The following is a 20,980-nucleotide window of genomic DNA, read 5'->3' on the forward strand; positions in this document are numbered from 1 at the left end:
TGCAAACGCGTCCTTCTCTATTTGTCCCTTTGCTGCTGTGTCCACCAGCCCGTTCTACTCAGCGGGGCTCAAGAGGAATGTGGCTAAATTCTATATTTTTATGCCCCGTCTGCTTCCGCAGAGGCTTGGGAGGCACTCACTAGAAAGACCCACATGCCATAAACTAGTTAAAACCAGGCAATCGGTCCAGAGCCAAGTAATAAAAGAATAAAGAGAAAAGGGAGATAATTATGCCAGAAACCTAGGCCAAACTACTGTTAATTGAGAATAATACTGTCATAACCCCACCCCTCCACCTCGTTCCAGCTGGTACAATGGGATCATTCATTCATTCGTTCAAAGAAACTTCACTAATGGCCTCCTGTGTGCAGATTCGGTGTTCGGGCCCCGGCTAACCCCCGGGTGGTCCCTCCAGACATTTTGTTAGTCCCCCATTTACACCTTGCGACAATCTGTGAGAAAGGTACCATTATTTTCTCTTTGTAAATGAGGAAACGGAGACCCGGAGAGGTTAAGAAACCTGCCCGAGGTCACCCAACTAGTAAGAGGTGGACCCAGGACTCAGTATAGGCTGTTCGGTCCCAGGGAGACTCAAGCAATTCATGATTCGGCGTCCTCATATTTGCAAACTACAGCTGGGTGCAGGGGCGACAAACATGCAAGTGACCCGCACTGTCCAGATGCCTGGGATTGGAGAGGGGCTGAGGCCAGTGTGCGTAAGGCCCCACTCTTCCTCAGTAAGGGCCACATAATAATAATCATAATAATAGTATCAATAACCATGACTACCACGTACTGAGCACTTACGATGTACCTGCACTGCGCTGAGCCCGTTCCACCAACCAGCCTGCAGCAGCTTGCACAACCACCGTGCAAGGGAGGTATCGTGTCCATTTTAGAAAAGAGAAACCAAGGAGCAGAGGATGGGTTATCCAGTCGCCCAAAGTTACATGCAAGGGTAAAGATTCGAACCCGGGTCCAGCTGCTTCCACTGAAGCATTTATTCGAACCACTAGGCTAGATGGCCACGTTCGCACCTAGGAAGAGCACGCGCTAGCAAAGCCTGGGAGAAAGTACTAGCGTGGGGAGAGCAGGAAGGTGGCATTTGAGATGGTGGCATTTGAGATGGGCCTGAATGTCTACGGAGCAAAGGAGGGCAGCTGGGTGTGGGGCCTGCACGGAGGCAGAATCATGCTCAAGAGGCCTTGAGGGGCGGGAGCAGCAGGTCTCCCTGTGGAAGCCTGGTGGGAATAGAGCTCATGTGGCAGGAAGGTATGAGACCGGGGGCGGGGGATGGGCTCGGGTACCCCACAAAGAGCCCGGGCACCATCCTGAAGGCAGTGGGAGGGCTGCTGCAGGTTCTGAGCCCCAGGACGACATGGCCGGAGTGATATTTTAGAAAGTTTCACCAAGGAGTGTCAAAAGGATGGCTGAGGGGCAGGGGGAAAGCCGATACGAGTGTGTGGAAGGAGCTAAGGGGACCTCAACTCAGGCTGTGACAGTGGGAAGGTCACTGTGAGAGGCTCGGTCAAGGACCTGACTTGGCAGAGGAAGAGGAGAGCGCCAGAAGTGGGAATCTCGCACACCTTTCTGAACGCCAACCTCCAAACACACTGTTCTTCCTTAATGAGCTGAGGTGATGTTTCTATTTAAGATCTGCCCTCTGGACTTGCCAAGAAATGACGAGAGGCTGATTGGCTCCTGAAGCTGCCTGGGGCTCTCGGAACATGAGCCTGCATGCAGGCCTGGCGGGCAGGGCCGTGAGCCTGGCCGGAGACACAAACACCCTGCTTAGCCAGCTGCGGCTCTGGAGTGTGGGGGTGAGGGCAACATTTGGGCGAGCTGGATCCAATGACAAGGGAGAGGAGCCTCTGGCCAACTGGCTATTCTCATAACTGAGTACCAACCAGCGGTCCATCTTGATTTCAATCCCTGGGTAAATTTGCCTAGAATGTGCTTAGCTTGATAAACACAATAGACTGAACAGAACCACGTCTTTGGTTCTAAAATCCTAGGCCTGTTCTGTCCAATATGGTAGCCACAAACTACAGGGGCTATTGAATTTTTAATTAAATAAAATGGAAAATTCTGTTCCTCATTTGTACAACCCACACGTCAAGTGCTCCACACCTACATGAGGCTAGGGGTACCACACTAGATATGTATGATATGTAGAATATTTCCATTATTCCAGAAAGTTCTATTCACCAGCACTGTCCTAAACTGTCAGCTAGGGGTACCATACTGGATATGTATGATACGTAGAATATTTCCATTATTCCAAAAATTTCTATTTGCCGGCACTGTCCTAAACTGTCAGCTAGGGGTACCATACTGGATATGTATGATATGTAGAATATTTCCATTATTCCAGAAAGTTCTATTCACCAGCACTGTCCTAAACTGTCAGCTAGGGGTACCATACTGGATACGTATGATACGTAGAATATTTCCATTATTCCAGAAAGTTCTATTTGCCGGCACTGTCCTAAACTGTCAGAATCATAAGGAGCCTCCCAGATGATCTGGCCCGGCCTCTTGCATTTACAGATGGGGAGCCTAAGGCCCAGAGAATTGGAAGATGTACATCTGGACGTACAACCAACAGGTGGGAATTGAAGTCTAGCGGGTCTCTCTGAGCCCTTTATGATTTCTCCAAGCACCAAGGTTTATTATTATTTCAGGCTAATAAATTTTTTTCCTTTCTCCTCCTTTCATGTCCTTAAGGACAGAGGCATTTTCTCTGAGATGCTGAAACTCCATCCTGGGACTATAGAGCTCCCCTTTAAAAAATAACTGGGAACCACCAAACTCAGAATCTCCTGTCCTTGGAGCACGTGGCTCAGTAAGAGCACAGACTTCGGGCTGCGGCCAGAGCTGTAGCAATCACACAGGGGTTGCAGGCCAGGAGTCCAGGTCCCTGGACCCTTTGGGGACTTCTGCAGGCTCCTTGACCCTCAGAGCATACCGTCCAATCCAACCGGGTCCCTGTTTCTATCCTTGTGTGTCATCTGACTTGCCAAGACCTGTCTGACCACCGAAATGCCTGTTAAAGCTTTTTATATGCTACCAAGCCTGGAGTGCTGCCCCCTCTGCTGGACACGGAGGGCCACCATCCTCTGTGTTCGGAGGGTGCTTCCAAGCGAGAGAGGTTGCGAGCTATCCTCCTGCTTAGCCCATCTCTCTTTTTTGTTGGATGAAAGCCGTGGGTGTAGACTTTGGGAAATATAGATGCCCACCAGCGCCGGTGCCTTCTGGAAAGCGGGCCCAGTGCTACACTTATGGGGATTCTCAGAAGAACTCTGTTCTTATATCAAAGCATTTGGATTTAATAAACTCCAGTTTATAGGAAAACTTAGGCAAGACCACAGTAGAGTAGTAAACCCTCTGGCATATTTGATGTTTGAGAGAAACTCCCATAGGAGCAGGATCCTCACGAGTGGGGACTGGAAAAGAAAGGATGTGTGTTTCAAAGACGTGGTTTTCCCTGAGGCCACCGAGGAGCCTGGTGTGCAGCCTCAGGCCTGGAGCTCACTGCCCTAGAGCAAGGCCCCCTTCTCGGGGTGACGGTGAGGGCTGACCAGGGCAGAGCTGGGTTCTGGGAAGCTTCCAGAAAGAAGGGCCCCGCTGTTGGACACCCTGACTGGGAGAATCATCAGGATAGTTTGTGGACTGAATTACACGGAAAGGTACCCTCCCTACGATATTGGGGAAACGTCTGCAGTAGGATGAGGAAAGGAGATGCCGGGTGAAAACTGGGAAGATCGTGAACAACAGAACAATTCTTGGTGTGTTTCGTAGATGTTAGCACAAGCATGCAATGACCTCAATTTTGCTAAATAGAAATTTCCTAAGATCGTTTGAATTTTATCTTTTTGAGGATACATTTATTTCCAAAAAGTCCTCTCCCTAAGCCCTAAATAAGTAGCCAAATACACCAGTGAGCCTCTTGCCACAAGGGAAACCATCAACGACTTCGGCTTCACAAAGCCAGTGCTGGGCTCGCAGTCCTGCCACCACGAGCTGTGTGGTTTGGCGGGTCTCCTACCCCCATGCGTTGTAGTCTCCTTCTCCCCGTGCAAAGGGGGTAAGTCTACCTCCTCCATAGAGTCAACGGACAGAACGCCTCTCAACTGCCCACCATGATGTCTGGCATACTCTAAGCGCTCAATTAATGTTGGTTAAAGAAAATCTGCATTGGCAGCAGGTCCCCCTTGAGATTTCCCCCAGTGGCTGTGGCAGCGGAGTCACCTTGCACGGCCATCTCACACCCAAACTGCAGAGAGGTCTACAGGGTGAACAGCACAAGTGACACCTCGACACCACGCCACAGGCTGGGCAGCTCCGCTTCGCTCTGAGGTTAAAGGGCCTCTGGATGGACTTCTGCTCTCTGTCTAAATGCCTCGGTGAAATGAAGGGTTCAGTGTCCAAGGTTCCAGTGTCCACTTCTGGAGTCCACCCGGGCGAGGCCTTTCCTGGCCCCAGCCCTCTGGCTCCAGGACAGGCTAACATGTCCCCCACGTGCTCTGAGGGGTCCAAATTTTAGGCCTCATTCACCGTGCTGCGTAGAGCATGGCTGGCAAGCGACAGCTCACGGGTCATATCCAGCTGCTGCCTGTCTTGGTCGATAAAGTTTTACTGGAACACGACCCCACCCATTTGCTTCCATAGCAAGTATGTCTGCCCTGTGCCATGGTGGCGGAGCTGAGCAGTTGTAGTGCCAACAGCCTGGATGGCCTGCAAAGCCTGAAATGTTTACCATTTGGCCTTTTATAGGACAAGTTTGGTGTAGAGGAAAGAGAATGTGCTGGAGTCAGGAGCCCTGGGCCGCTGTTCGGACCCCGTGGCTGACTCGCTCTGCGCCCCTGAGGAGCTCACCGTCCCTCTTGTCTCTGGCTGAAGTGGGAAGGGGTTGAAGTCACTCTGGTTTTTCTTCAGTTCCCACCTTTGCACCCCTCTGTTCTCCTGCTTGGTCTCTCTGGGGGCTCCGGCCCTGTGTGTCTCGGATGCAGAATGTCTCCAATCTGCATGCCACTCCCTCAGGCACACACAAGGGCGTCCTGTGACCCGTACCCCGCACGCCCCACGTGGCACCTCCTCCTTGAGCCCACTGCTTGCGCCCATCGGAGGCTGCCAGGCAGCACTGGATCTGTACCTGGGGCAGTGGGGATCCTCCTGTCACCGCAGATGAGAGGGACGCAGGAAGTCAGAGACTCACCTGTGGCTGACGCCCACTTACAAATGGCTCATCTCTGAGGTGGGGCGCCCGTGCGGCTCTGCAGCTTCTCATGACCTCCACATGTGTTTTGACTTTCAAGTTTTCTTAGTGGGGCCATTTTCCTTCTGTAGCCCTTGGGGAGCTGCATCTCTCTTCTGGATCCTGGCCAATAAATTAAATGAATACATTAATAAGTGAAGTTGCCTATGGAGTGTGTCTGCTGTTGTCAGGTTATTTCACTGAGTGACGATGGTCATGGGTGCGGTTATTTTAAATGATGGCTGTGACCCATTGATGGTCTGTGAAGTCATTTGAGTGGATTTTGATCAGCTTGAGAGGGAGAGAGAGAGAACAGAATAGAAAATATGTATGTGTGTGTTGTGTTGCAAAATGTGCAGTGTAATTCTCACTTGGGCTGTGCTCAAGAGTTTGAGCCCGTGGTCTGTTCCAGAGCTTGCACCTTCAGTGAGGGACCAGGGACCAGAAGAACTGGCTGACTTGCTTTGGGCCACCCAGCTAGGGAGGGACAGTCCTGGGAGCAGAGACTGTCTAAAAACACCCCCTCCTTAAATGAGAACAAAGCCCTAATCCTGCCTTGTCAGACCTAGAAGGAGGCTCCCCTGGGGCGGAGAAGGGGCCAAATAATTTGGTCCTGCCTTCTGGGTCACCTGCCCTTAGGGACTGTCACTAAGTACCACAACCAGGACTTGGGAGCTTTTTCTCACTCTGATACTGGTCAATAGTGAATAAAGGACCCCAGATTCCTTGTCACTGGGTGGAGGATGGGTGGTTGAGAGGCGATTCAGCTCCATGTTGGTGACAGCAATCTATGGGTCATGAGTTTAGATGACCTGGCTCACAGCCTACTTGTGGGACATACAGACCTGACTTAATCTCATGGTTTTGTGAGGAAGGTGATCTTGTCTGAGACCTCTCTTTCTAGCTCCTGTTTCCCTCTGTGTTCTGGACACCATATCTGGCTCTGGGCTCCCAGAAGCTCCTTCCCAGATGCTAGGCCATGGAGGAGCTGAGCCCTTGAAGTGCTTCTTTCCTTTCCGTAATGCCCCTCCTCTGCAGGTGATGGACATGTTGGATGGGTACCCACATAGCAGAGGGGTGTGGCTCTACCCTCACAAACTTCAACCACACACCAGAGTCAACATTTTAATCCTGGCATTTGCTGGAAAGGTACCCGAAGAGCATGAGAGAGTGGATTCCTAGCAGAGTCCCAGGGGCTGGCGGTTCTTTCTCCCAGACCTCTGATGGCTGTGGGGAAGACCTTGTTTTTGTTTTTGTTTCGAGTTTTTTTTGATAATAATTTTTTTATTATGTTATGTTAGTCACCATACAGTATATCCTTAGTTTCTGATGTAGTGTTCCATGATTCATTATTTGCGTATAACACCCAGTGCACCATGCAATATGTGCCCTCCTTAATACCCATCACCGGCCTATCCCAATCCCCCCCTCCCCACTGAAATCCTCAGTTAGTTTCCCAGAGTCCACAGTCTCTCATGGTTCATTTGTGGGGAAGACCTTGTGAACAAACTCCTTACTGATTCAGCCATGAGGTATCTGGATAGTCCTACTAAGTGGGATAAATAACACTAGACAAAGACAAACAAGTTAGGAGAGAATGTGGCTTTTCCGAATGTTTTGGATCTCAGAATTGAAGATCAAGTCTTATGGCCTTGTCCTGCTTTATTAGAATGTAGCTTTATTAGCAACTGAACTCTGCTTTCTGGGATGTGTGAATCCTCCCAAGTAACTCCCAGGGCAGATTTTATAACCTTCAATTTCTACAGGAGAAAATGAAAGCTCTGTGGCTTAAAAACCCTAGTCGAGCCAGAACCTGCACTCGTGTGGCTCCCAAGTGATGGTTTTCACAGTACACAATGGTTTTCCCATTCTCTCTCTCCTTGTTCTTCTAAGTCACCGCTGCTTAGCCTTGAGTGCACCCTGGAACTACTTGGGGAGCTTTAAAAAAATACTGATGTCTGAAGAAGAACAAAGCAGGAGGCATTACATTCCCTGATTTCAAGCTATACTATAAAGCTATAGACATAAGAACAGCATGGCATGGGCATAAACTACTAGACACATAGACCAACGGAACAGAATCAAGAGCCCAGAACTAAGCCCATGTATATACAGCCAATTAATATTTGACAAGGGAGCCAAGAATACTCAATGGAGAAAAGATAGTCTCTTCAATAAATGGTCGGGGAAAACATGGCCATTCACCCCTATCTTACACCACTCACCAGAATTAACCCAAAATGGATTAAAGACTTAAATGTAAGACCCGGCCCCATAAAACTCCTAGAAGAAAACATGGGAAAAAATAGGTCTTGGTCAGGATTTCTGGATATGACACATAAAGCACAAGCAACAAAATAAAAAACAAACAAGTGGGACTACATCAAAAAAGCTAGCATACATTCATGTATTTATAAGCCATTCTGATTTTTATTTTTCTGAAAACACTAGGCTTTTCAAAGGGGGTGATGGTGATGGTTGGAGACCCTGAAGGGGAAGGGAACTGGCATTTATTAAGTGCTTACTCTGTGCTAGGCATCATGTTAGGAGTTCTGTCTACCTCGTATCTTTTATTCTTAACAGTAGCCCTGGAAATATCATTGTAAGTGTTCATAGGAGGAAACAGATGCATTAAAAGGTTATGTAACTTGGTTGAGGTCAGGCAGCTCAGAAATCGAGGTTTGGGTATTTTCTACTGCCATTGCTGTGAAAATTATAAAAAAATATGTATATTGGTCTCTTTCCCCCAGTTCCTGGCACAGAACTCCTAAAATTCTTGTAATTTCCTAAGTGATAAGAACACTAGGAGCATCTTTTGTTCTAATATTTGGTTTTTGACCCTGATTCCTGACACAGAGCTCCTAAATCCCTTGGGATTTCCTCGGTGATAGGAATGTCTTTTGTTCTAATGAAGCCACTCTTGGGGGGCTTCTGGATGGGGGCTGGTCACCACAAAGACCAAGCTATGATTAGAATCTTGGCATTCTCCACCTCAGTGATTGATCATGTCTACATGATAATGCTTCCCTAAAAACCCCCAAAGTACAGGATTCACAGAGCTTTTGGGCTGGTGAACATGTGGAGGTGTGGGGAGTATGGCTTGTTCAGAGAGGGTTTGAAAGTTCTGCACCCCTCCCCACATATCTTATCCTATGTGTCTCTTTAGGCTAGGCATCCGTGTCCTTTACAATGGTAAACACAAATGTTTCCCTGAGTTCCGTGAGCCATTCTAGCAAATTATCAAACCCAAGGAAAGGGGGATGGGAACCCTGATTTATAGCCAGTCATTCAGAAGTACAGGTGACAACCTGGGACTTGCTATTGATGTCTAAATTAGGGCAGTCTTGTGGGACTGAGTCCTTACCTTGTGAGATCTGATGCTAAATCCATGTAGATAATGTCAGAATTAAATTGAATTATAGTACACCCAGCTGGTGTCACAGAGAATTGCTTGGTGCACAGAATAGGCAGTTATGAAGGAAAGGTGGATTCTGCTCTTGGGCCATCTACAGGGTAATGGGAAAAAAGATGCTGACATGTCTGCAGACCTCAGAGTGAGGGTGGCACCATCCCCATAGGCCTCTGTGGTGCCTTGTCACAAATGTCTCCCCACTTTAAGTCAGGGACTCTGTCTTTTACAGCTATGCTCTCAGTGTCTGAGGCATGTCATGGTAGGAGGAAAACAACATTGCTAAGTGAATAAACTTTGGGGATTATAGGACTGCATCTAAGTAATCTGAGGGTCAAATCCTATCTAGTTTGAATAAAAGTGTGCCTTTTCCATTTGTCAGAGCCTCAAGAGTTCCATGCCTAGAATAATAAATTGATGATTTTTTTTACTATTATTATTTATTACTCTTCTCTCAAGAGTCTTCATGATTTTCTTGACCTACAATTTTCTCTGGCACCATTTCTGAACACTGAAGAGACATGACAGTATGAGGCTCCCCACACAGGAGCTGTCTTCAACATTCGCATCCACTGTATTATATGATGGGTCATGTTCCTACACAGGGCATGAACCCTTGGATGCTCCATGCATCTTCCTGCAGCAGGAGCCGTGACATAGAAAGGTAGGCTGTGGGTTAGGCACAATTTGTGGGTGCTAGTTTACAAGTCCATGCCTTTCCCTCCCACTGGTTGAGATGTTTCTATCTGAAACAACACCGTGTTTGAAAATAGCATCTCAAGACCACAGCTTGGCCTTTTTATCTGCAGTAGGTTTCCTGCCTCTAGAGACTGGTATTTCTAAAGTCAGAATCAGTGAGAGAACTTTGTGCACGCAGGTGAGTGAAGTAGGGTTAAAGCTCCTGTCTCTTACACTCTGTCTTCACCACTTCTTGTCACTGAATCTGGCTCATATTTGGTCATCAAGGGCCATAGGGACTCTGTTCAAAGGGTCAGGAAGAGAGGTGATCTTAGATATGAGGGCAGGGATCTTCACCCCACACTGACCTTCTTTGAGAAAAATGCAAATCAGTGGAACCAAGCAACTTTACAAAGAGACACACAACATCAGTGTCATTATGCAAAACAGCATACTCAGTAGAAGCCCACGCCAGGACCACGAGGAAGCTTCAGTAGAGAGGAGCGTCACCTGGACATAGAAAGCTGCAGCAGTGACATTATGAAGTAACAACCGTGTATTTTGAGATGGAAGAAATCATGAGTTTTAGCTAATGGAATGAATCCTGCCAGAGAATAAGCCCAAAGGATAGATTCTATTTAGGGAGTAAAAAAAAAAAAAAAAAAGAATTTATAAGGTTATTTCTCTAGTTTACAGGGAAGCTTGTTGGTATGTGATGAAGCAGAGGAGAGTAACAAAGGGATGTTTGAAGATGTAACCTATGCAGATTGCATCCAGAGGCCTCTGAAGGATGAGATTGCCTGGCCTGTTGATGTCTTCTAATTATAGTGTCTATAAAGAGTTATTCATTGAAGAGCCCTGAGTAACCCTTAGGACAGAGTCGACACTAGTTACCGTTCCTGGGAAACCCAACTTCTGCCCCTTCTGGACAGAAGTCTCAAATTCTATATTTCTTCTTGATAGAACTCCAATAGCTTATGTTTCACAGATATGTATCTGGTTCCCATAGAGATACCTGTTCAGCTTTTGCTCAATGCTTAGAGGACTGGAAAATATTCATTTTCACAAAGATATAGTTATAACCACTTTGGGAGGTCTTACTCCACATTAGGTCATTCTCAGTTCTAGGGGACAATCTATCTCCTGCCACAAATTTTCAGAGAAAACTTTTGGGACCTCAGTAGTTAGTTGTCTTGGTTCCCCGGTACCAAGAGCTAGTGGGGTAGTGGGATGTACTATAATAATTTGGAGATGGAACTTTCTCCTGGGCATCTTTCTGCATGGTCCTTGGAGAAACCCTGCCCTATTGCTTTGGTACCCCAACATTCATATTTTCTGAGATGCAAAGAATAATATAGAATGTCAGATTCTTATTTTATCTCTTAATTTTAACTTCTTGTCCAGTTTCTAGACCTTATAATCTTTCTTAGTTCTGACAATGACACAGTTGTTCTCCTATTGAGGGGTGGGATGAAGGATGTGGTGGTGGTCAAGGTGAAGAGAACAAGAATGGGCTCTGGAGTTGAAAGAAACTGATACTGAGAACAGGCTTTACCACTTCATAATGGGGTAGATCTTAGAAAAATGACTTCACATCTCTGGGCTTCAATGCCTTATTTGTTTCCTTTGTAAAATTAAGATAGGAATATCCACTTTACAGAATGGTAGGAAGGATTAAACAATATTTTTGATAAATTCCCTAACACATTTGGTAAGTGCTCAGTGAAGAACTTTAGAATAAAGGAAGTAGGGCAGGAAAAACTCCCCTATACTGACTCTGATAACTCAGTGTCCATTGAGTTTCATGGCCAAGTTCATATTTGGTATTAAAAAAAGATTATTCATTTTTATTTGTTTCTGGCTTATTGAATTCACCTTTTGTGGTCCAGATCAGGCAAGGTTCAGGGTCAACCTCACACTGTCGAGCTTCTCAGACAACCTATTTAAAACATCCATGGCTACCCAAGTTTGAGTTGTTTCCTGATGGATAGGAACTATACCAAGCTTAAATAAGTGTATGGCAGGTGTGTGGCATAGTGCCTGGGACATAGGATGTGCCAGGAGATACATATTGAATGAATGGACTTATTAAAGTTTTATTGCTCCTCAAACTGAGTTTGAAAGACAGATAACTGAAGAGAGAAGAAATGTGAAAATTTTGGTAATCAAAACCCATAACATCTACCAGCAAAGAAGCAGTCTCTTCTCTGGATAGGGAAGGCTGGGTTAGTCTTAGCCCAGGTGAGCACCACTGTATTCACAGGGATTTATCTCTCCTGCCAATCCAATGACCAGCAGGAACAGTCATTCCTTCACAGTGTGGGCACATCAACAGGGAGGCCAACTCTGGTCAAGGAATAAACCTCTGATGGCTAAAAGGATTTTGTTCTTTGAAAACCAATAAAAAGCTTCTGACTTTCCATTAACAGACAACCTGATATCAAAGAGCCAGGAGGCACCTCAAATTCATCAACATTCCTTTAATGAGGCGGGGAACTCCTAATGGTAAACTCAACAGCTGAGTAACAGGATGACCATACAACAATAGGGAGAGAATCAAGGCACTGAGGTCAAAGCATGGAGCCAACACCCACCTGGGATGGGGTATAAAAGGCCCAGGAGGGAAGGAGGTTGTCAGACTCAGTGGCTTGGCCTTCTCAGCTGCTCTGAACCTTCTGTGCAACCTCAGCCTAACACCATGACCTCCTGCTACGTCAGCTCATCCCACTGCCCCGGCAGCATCAGGATGCCTGCAGCAACAAATGTCTGTGGCCCTTCCATTGACATTGGGTGCCAGCCTGGGGCAGAGGCCAAGGCTGCATCCCTGTGCCTGTCAGCCACCCTGGCACATGCCAACCGACCGCGTGTCGGGTCAACCCCTCTGGGCCAACCCAGCCTCTGTATGCCCTACAGCTGCCGCACCGCTTGCCCCTTGCCAGGGACCTGCAACATTCCCGGCAACATTGGAGTCTGTGAGAACTATGCAGAAGGTGCCCCCAATGGCCATGAGAAGGTGACCATGCAGTTCCTGAATGATCGCCTGGCCAACTACCTGGAGAAGGTGCGCCAACTGGAGCGGGAGAATGAGGATCTAGAGACTAGGATCCGAGAGTCGAGCAAATGCCATGAGTCCACCATATGTCCAGACTACCAGTCCTACTTCCGCACTATTGAAGAGCTCCAGCAGAAGGTGAGGTTTGGAGTAGCCTGGGGTGTGCTGGGTCGGAGGAAGGTGGAAGGGCATGGCAGGCAAAAAGCTCCTGAAGTCTCAAGGAGATTTGGTGCTTGGATTCTCTTGAGTATGAGTGTAGATGCCACCCGTAGAGCTGGAGCCCAGAGTATGATGTTTTGTGTGCAAACTGTCTTCCTGCTTTTCCTCAGATCCTGTGCAGCAAGGCTGAGAATACCAGGCTGATTATCCAAGTTGATAATGCCAAGCTGGCTGCTGATGACTTTAGAATCAAGTAAGTAGGGCTAGAAAGAGGCTCAGAGTGACTCTTTCCTCCACCCTAAGTGCCAATAGACAAATACTTGATTGGCTGAATTACTGTCCTGTTTCTTCTTTCCTAAATTCCCCAAATAAAAAATTTTATTACAAACAAAACTAACAGAAGGTGGATGAGAAAAAAACACCACTAAATTTAGCATGTATGATAGAGCCTAAATGGAAGATAAGGCTGCCTGAGCTCACTACCTGGGGGGAGAATAAGGTGATTTCAAGAACAAACTGAGCAAGGACAGTCATTGAATTTTATATGTAATTAGAGGATCCACTTACAGATGAGTCAGGGTCCAGATTCACCTATGGGGCCCTCAGGTACCAGGCATTTCTACTAAACAAAGATCAGAGATAGAGAAGTAGCCCAACACAAGGAATAAGGGAGCAAATCACTGCCCTGACACCTGGTTATTGCTTGACTTGCTTAAGTGATAGCTCAGGAAGGGGTGTGAGCTCTGTCCTGGATCCCAAGATACATTGTCATAAGAAAGCCAGTTAATCTTTTGGAATCAAAGTGGCCTCAATGCCCGATGGTAAAATGATACCTGCTATGAGTGCTTTGTTAGACCGTGAGTGGATTGAGTAGAGGGATTGAGTCTAATTCATCTCTGAGGCCAGAACTGAGCAGAGTGAGCAAATGAGAATTCCTGTTGGTGAAGGAAATGGGAACCAGGGGCAGCTGAGAGGGGATGTCCTTGGCATCTTACTGACCTTGCATCTCCTGTGCTGGAAGGCACGAGAGTGAGTTCTCCCTGCGCCAAATGGTGGAGGCGGACATGTGCGGGATGCACAAGCTCATGGATGACCTGAGCCTGGCCAAGGCTGACCTGGAGGCACAGCAGGAGTCCCTGAAGGAAGAGCTGCTCTGCCTCAAGAAAAACCACGAACAGGTCTGGGCCTGGGGCTGCAGACCCTTGGGGGATGGCACGGGGCAGGAAAGGGAGCACTGCTCACCTGTGGCTCTGGGATTAGGACTTGGGCTCAGTTGGCATTGGGATGAAGGGTTGACCTAAGTCTGGGAGTCAGTCTGACTGTGTGGGAGGTGGCAGAGGGGGAGTTTCTGGTCTGTAAAGGTTTGCCTTGTCAACTGAGGAAGGTGTCCAAATGGGCTCTTCTCAGGGGACCGTGGGCAAGACCTTTTACGTCAGTGCACGAGTGGGGTCTCCCCTCATGCTGTTTGTCTGGGAAGGGGTTCAGGTGCCTTCTGCTCTGTCAAAAGCCCTTTCCTCACTCCGGGTGTGGGTCCTTCTGTTCCTGCAGGAAGTGAGCATTCTGAGGAGCCAGCTGGGGGACAAGCTCCAGATTAAGCTGGATGTTGAGCCCACCGTGGACCTGAGCAGGGTGCTGCAAGAGATGCGGTGCCACTATGAGGCCCTGGTGCAGACCAACCACAATGATCTGGAGGAGTGGTTCCAAGACCAGGTGAGCGTGCTGCCTCGGAGCAGGGAGGGACCCAGGCTTCCACCCGGGCAGGGAGGTGATCATGTCTCTGTGCCCTTGTGCTTCAGTCTGAAAGCATCAGCCAGCAGGACATGTCCTGCTCCGAGGAGCTGCGGTGCTGCCAGTCGGAGATCCTGGAGCTGAGACGCACGGTGAACGCCCTGGAGGTGGAGCTTCAGGCCCAGCACAGCCTGGTACGGTCCTCCACCCTCACCACGCTGCTAGAGCCACAGGCCATGGCCAGCAGCTCTCAGAGTCCCGCTCATCAGTTCCACTGACAGTCAGAGCTCAGGGTCTGGGTCCCTCTGTCCTTGGGGGAGGTGCCTTGCTGTCAAGGTTAGTTTGGTCCTGGAAAATGGTTCCCTTTACGAGTCAACCCCACTTCCTTTAGAATACCGTGTGGAGGTGCAGACACTCACTCATTCCACAAGGTCTCACTGGGTGTCTACTTGGTCAGGTACTGGGAATCCAGGGATGACCAGGACACTGTTCCTCAAGTTAGATTTTTTGTGGAAAGTCATGATGATATTGGTGGTGATTCCTCTAGAGTTCTGGGACTGTCCTGTGACCTCTTGGCATGTGCCCCCTGGTGAGATTGGCCATGATTTTCACTGGCGAATTTTGGGACACCTCGGTCTCTTACCCCATTATTTCCCATTACAGAAAGATTGTCTGCAGAACTCCCTGTGTGAGGCTGACGCCCGCTTCGGCACCGAGCTGGCCCAGATGCAGATCCTGATCAGCAACGTGGAGGAGCAGCTGTCCGAGATCCGGGCTGACCTGGAGCGGCAGAACCAGGAGTACCAGGTGCTGCTGGACGTCAAGGCCAGGCTGGAGTGCGAGATTGCCACGTACCGGAAACTTCTGGAGAGCGAGGACTGCAAGTATGTGTGATCTAGGCACTTGGACAAATCATTTGCTCAATTCTCATGAGATTCTCAGGGTAACAGCAGTGCTGTTTACAAAGAAGAAGGCGGTCATGCTTCTGTTGAGTGACCCATTGCCCTGTCCTCTGCTCACACTGTGCATTGTTGACAGAATGTGAAGGGAGTGACTGTCCATTGTCCATTGCCAGGTCTCCAGTGGGGCTGCTTGGTGTAGCCATGACTGGGGAGAGTAGAAATGTAGACATGTGGCTACTCCTTGAGCAGGAGATTTGAGTATAGACCCCGGCAGGTTTGTTGGGACTTGCTTTTGCTCTCTTGTCAATCCTTTTTATTTTCTATCCTGTAGGATAGAGTCTGATTCTCATATAGAAAACCTCATTCTGGAAGGCATTTTAAGATTACTCAGTCTAGTCCTAGGGGTGCACAGTAGGGGTCAATGGCCAGGGCTTCTGTTGGGTCCCTGTCCTGTACTTTTGGAGCAGGGACTCCTTCTTTGTTCTCTATCACATATCACTCATTTCCCATCCCTAACTTTGTTCACCTTTTCTATCTCTCCACAGACTCCCCTGCAACCCTTGCTCCACTGCTGCCTCCTGTGTGACTACCCCCTGTGCCCCTCGTCCAAGCTGCACACCCTGCACCACCACTTGTGTGCCTGGGCCAGCCTGTGGAGCCAGTACTGGGAGCCGGTTCTGAATGCCCATGCACCAGCAGGGGTGGTTAAAGTGAGGGGATGCCCAATGAGAAATGTTTATTATACATCCAGGCACTATGGTTTCTTACTGTTGCTGACTTTCTGCATGCAGAGGCCTTTCCAAAGGCCACAAGATATCAGGAGAAGTGGAATCTTGGTTGAGAGCCTTCCTTCTCAGCTCTGGATTTTCCCAGATTAGTTCCATGACCTCAGTGGCTGGATCCCAGCCACTAGTGGTGCCTTGGGAATATCTACATTGGAGAGAGTCAGGCATAGGATCAGACTGAGGAAGTATCTTGGGGGTGAGGATAGGGTGGGACCTGAAATTGCATTTCAAACACCAATTTTGGTTTGAAAAATTTCCAGTTTGTGACCAGGAAAGGGAGGGACAAACTTCACTGTTTGGGTTTCCCCCATTGTACTGATTCTATCTAATATCTGCAGCCTTGGGTAATGGTCCCAGCAAGGGGGCATTGGATCTAGATACTGTATATCTGACCACTTCCTCTTCTTCCTTTCTCCCTGTCTTGGAAGTGGCTCCATTTCATCTCTAGGGTAAGGTGGGAGCTTCCTTTGTATCAGATCTGAGCCTCTCCACTCAGAGTCCTGTCTTTGACAAAGGACCAGGCTTGCCTCTTGCTATGTAAAGAGAACATTCAGATTTAAAAAATCTCTCTTCTCTAGAAATCTTGACTCTCCTAACTATTGTCTGGCTATAAGTCTCTCTTCATCTAATTTTATGGTAAAATTTGAACAATGACTTTATTTTTTCCACTCCTTTCTCCTGAAATATTAAAACCTATTGACTCAATAGGTCACACTGCTGGGCATGATGATGTAGGGTAATGAAAAATATAGCATTACAATAGTTTCAAAATTTTTATTCTTGCTTACCTTCTATGTTCCCACCTCATGTCTTCCCATCCTCTCCCTTCCTCACCACAATGTCACCACATTCCTTGGATGTGCCTGAGATTGGTCCCTGTTCTCCCTCCTCCCTGGAATGCTTTCCCCCTCTTTCTTGTTATTCAGGCCTCAGCAGCTATGTTACTCCCTCCTAGAGCACCTGCTCGGCCATTGGTCCACAATGATCACAGCCTTGTCACTCTCTGTCCTGCTTACTGTCACCATGGTAGCTCTCAACAACTAAAATTGCCTGCTTTTCCATTGTTTTTTCATTAAAATGTGTCCTGGAGATTAGCATTTTTTCCACTGCTGCTTCCCCAGAGCCCAGCTCACTGCTTGGTAAAGAGTAGATGCTTAATAAACATCTGTTGAAAGAATGAATGTGTCTTCCTGACTTTATCTGTGACTTGTTATGGGGCTTGAAAATCATCACTTAACTCAGTGCTTTTCCCTGCTATAAAATGAGGTTATGTCATCTTTCCTACTTACATCCTAGATCTGTCATGAATTCTATGGGTAAGTGAGATGACAGAAATTTAAAAAGTCTGAAAAGGAGAAAGCACCATATTAACCTTATCCAGAGCCAATGTCATATAATTAGGAATGTGGGTGCTGAGCCAGACTGCTCAGAGTTCACCCATGGCCTCAGGCTTTTTTATCTGGGTAGCTAAAATTAATTTCCTCTAGCAGCTAAAAACAATCAGAAGCGAAATGGTACACTTAATAACTTGCTTTCCAGGGCAAATTTTATTTGAGTATTTGCATTAGTTCAAAGAATGAGAAAACTTTGCTCTAAGGGCAGAGACTTCTTAGCAACTCCCTTATATTGAATGCATCCAAGGAGGGGGGGCCCAATTTTATGGGTACTCTCATTTCTTTTTTCTTCCTTTGGGTCCACCAGTGTTGAAGTGATGGGAGAATACACCTTAGTTCCCAGAGGCACTCATTAATTCTAAAGGCCACTGTGATTCTTGTAGAACTCCATTTTGGAGGCTTTGTTTTGGGAAATACAGATTATCAGCATTTGCAGTCTTGACTTCTAAATGTGTTTAATAGCTGGTTGAAAAAATAGCTCCTATTAGCCTCACTGCTTCTCAGGTCTTGTGCCACCATAGAAGAAAAAGCAACATGAAGAAATGAAGTCACTTTAACCACCCTCATCAGGGTAAAGACTGGGATGGCTCAAGGCAGCCATGGGGACAAACTGCCTGTTGGCATTTAGGGCTACAGCTTCCAGTGCTGAGTGTGTCCTGGGGGTGAAGGGTGACCTTCAGGAAGAACTTCTCATGATATCAAGTCATCATTTTGTCTGAAGTGGATTGACTGGCTTGTGTTGGGGGCAGGAAATAGGAGTTTTTCCAGAAACTGGTTTGTTTTTTTCCCCCATGATATGAGCTGGAAAGCTTCCTCTGCAACTTTGGCTTTTTCTGAGAAGTGAAATGAATGAGATGGGACCTGCTGTGTTGGTGCCCACCTTTGGAGCACTGCCTTTCGGGAAAGACCCAGTCTCCTGCTTCTGGCCAGCTTCAGTCCCCTAACTCTGTGCCTGGTGCATTTCTTTCCTTCCTGAACAGCAACATCTACATCGCACAGAGCCTGCTTTGTTCTCTCCCTCTTTGATGGTTAAACAATTGAATATAATGGCACAGTTTTAAAATGGAGTTTTATATAGTGGTGGCTTCCTCCTGCCTGATGTTAAGTGCTGTCTCTTCTTCCCAACAACTGAATGTCACTCTCTAGCATTCTTATAGGGCAGATGTTATAACTGCTTTCAAAATATGAAGCAGCGAAGCTCGCAGAGGTTAAACAGCTTGACTACAGATGTGATTTGGCAAGTGGCTGAGCCAGGACTCAGACCTGAACTGCACTGGCTGCAAAGCAACTCTCATTGTTATCATTTAACATATTTATCCTCTGTTTCTTTGAGTGATTGAGCTGCCTTTTAAAGAGAGACACTTATGAAAGAAATTGAGGAAGACACGAAAAGATGGAAAAACATTCCATGCTCATGGATTGGAAGAAGAAACATTGTTAAAATGTCTATGCTGCACAGAGCAACCTATGCTTTCAATGCAATCCCCATCAAAATGCCATTGACATTTTTCACGGAGCTGGAACAAACAATCCTAAAATTTGTATGGAACAAGAAAAGACCCTGAATCACCAGAGGAATGTTGAAAAAGAAAACCAAAGCTGGGGGCATCACAATGCCTGACTTCAAGCTATATTACAAAGCTGTTATCATCAAGAGCAAAAACAGACACATAGATCACTGGAACAGAATAGAAACCCCAGAAATGGACCCTCAACTCTGGTCAACTAATATTTGACAAATCAGGAAAGAATATCCAATGGCAAAAAGACAGTTTCTTCAGTAAATGATGCTGGGAAAATTGGACAGCCACATGCAGAAGAATGAAACTGGACCATTCTCTTATACCATACACAAAGACAAACTCAAAAGGGATGAAAGACCTCAATGTGAGATAGGAATCCATCAAAATCCTAGAGAACATAGGCAGTAACCTCTTCTACATTGGCCATAGTGACTTCTTTTAAGACACGTCTCTAAAGGCAAGGGCAACAAAAGCAAAAATGAACTTTTGGGACTTCGTCAAGATAAAAAGCTTCTGCACAGCAAAGGAAACAGCCAACAAAACTAGGAGGCAAACCACGGAATGGGAGAAGATATTTGAAAATGACATTACAGATAAAGGGATGATATCCAAAATCTATAAAGAACTTCTCAAACTCAACACCCAAAAAATAAATAATCCAGTCAAGAAATGGGCAGAAGACATGAACAGACACTTCTCCAAAGAAGACATACAAATGGCCAACAGATACATGAAAAAATGTTCAATATCACTGGCCATCAGGGAAATACAAATCAAAACCATAATGAGATACCACTTTACACCAGTTAGAATGGCAAAAATTAACAAGACAGGAAACAACAAATGTTGAGGATGTGGAGAAAGGAGAACCCTTTTACACTCTTGGTGGGAATGCAAGCTGGTACAGCCACTCTGGAAAACGGTACGGAGGTTCCTCAAAAAGTTGAAATAGAGCTACCCTATGACCCAGAAATTGCACTACTAGGTATTTACCCCGAAGATACAGACGTAGTGAAAAGAAGAGGCACATGCACCCCAATGCTCAGAGCAGCGATGTCCACAATAACCAAATTGTGGAAGGAGCCGAGATGTCCTTTAACAGATGGATGGATAAAGAAGATGTGGTTCATATGTACAATGGGATATTACTCAGTCATTGGAAAGGATGAATACCAACCATTTGTATCGACATGGATGGAACTGGAGGGGATTATGCTAAGTAAAATAAGTCAAGCAAAGAAAGACAATTATCATATGGTTTCACTCATATGTGGAACATAAGGAGTAACATGGAGGACCACAGAGAAGGGAGGGAAAACTGAATGGGAAGAAATCAGAGAGGGAGACAAGCCATATGAGTTTCTGGACTCTGGGAAACAAATAGGGTTACAGAAGGAGGGGGGTGGGGGGATGGGGTAATCGGTTGGGGTTAAGGAGGGCATGTGTTGTGAAGAGCACTGGGTGTTATATGCAACTAATGAATTGTTGAACACTACATCAAAAACTAATGATGTACTATAAAAAAAAAGAGACCTTCCTTCCTCAAAAATTTAAAAACAGAATTACCATATGATCCAGTAATTCCACTACTGGGTATTTACCAAAAGAAAATGAAAACACTAATTTGAAAAGATATATGCACCCCTATGTTTATTGCAGCGTTATTTACAACAGTCAGGATATGGAAACAACCCAAGTGTCCATCGGTAGATGAATGGATAAAGAAGAGGTGGTATACACAATGGAATATTATTCAGCTGTAAAAAAGAATGAAATCTTGCCACTTGCAACAACGTGGATGAACCAAGAGGGTAAAATACTAAGTGAAATAAGTCAGTCAGAGAAAGAGAAATACTGTATGATTTCCCTCATATGTGGAAGTTAAGAAACAAAACAAATGAAGAAAAAAAAAAGACAAACAAAAAACCAGACCCCTAAATACAGAGAATAAACCAGTGGTTACCAGAGGGGATATAGATGGGGAGATGGGCGAAACAGATAGAGGGGATTAAGAGTGCACGTATCATGATGAGCACTGAGTAATGTATAGAATTGCTGAATCACTGTATTACAAACCTGAAACTAATATTACA

The 20,980-nt window shown here is 46.5% G+C and overlaps 1 protein-coding gene across 1 annotated transcript; it reads left to right on the forward strand.

Annotated features, from left to right (window-relative positions):
* The first annotated feature begins 11,435 nt into the window (after window positions 1-11,435).
* On the forward strand, window positions 11,436-17,151 carry KRT38 (keratin 38). The gene is made up of 7 exons (XM_008701261.2): window positions 11,436-12,534; window positions 12,726-12,808; window positions 13,577-13,733; window positions 14,104-14,265; window positions 14,352-14,477; window positions 14,947-15,167; window positions 15,731-17,151. Exons 1-7 carry the CDS (start codon window positions 11,944-11,946, stop codon window positions 15,864-15,866), a joined length of 1,476 nt encoding a protein of 491 aa, XP_008699483.2. The 5' UTR covers window positions 11,436-11,943; the 3' UTR covers window positions 15,867-17,151.
* The last annotated feature ends 3,829 nt before the right edge of the window (window positions 17,152-20,980 follow it).

This window comes from Ursus maritimus, unplaced genomic scaffold (genome assembly GCF_017311325.1).
Source record: "Ursus maritimus isolate PB19 unplaced genomic scaffold, ASM1731132v1 scaffold_24, whole genome shotgun sequence".
Lineage (NCBI taxonomy): Eukaryota > Metazoa > Chordata > Mammalia > Carnivora > Ursidae > Ursus > Ursus maritimus.

Coding starts and splice junctions, on each gene's coding strand:
- KRT38 (XM_008701261.2), top strand. CDS start 11,944: ATGGGGTATAAAAGGCCCAGGAGGGAAGGAGGTTGTCAGACTCAGTGG. Junction 13,734..14,103: donor TCAAGAAAAACCACGAACAG/GTCTGGGCCTGG, acceptor CTGTTCCTGCAG/GAAGTGAGCATTCTGAGGAG. Junction 14,266..14,351: donor AGGAGTGGTTCCAAGACCAG/GTGAGCGTGCTG, acceptor CTTGTGCTTCAG/TCTGAAAGCATCAGCCAGCA.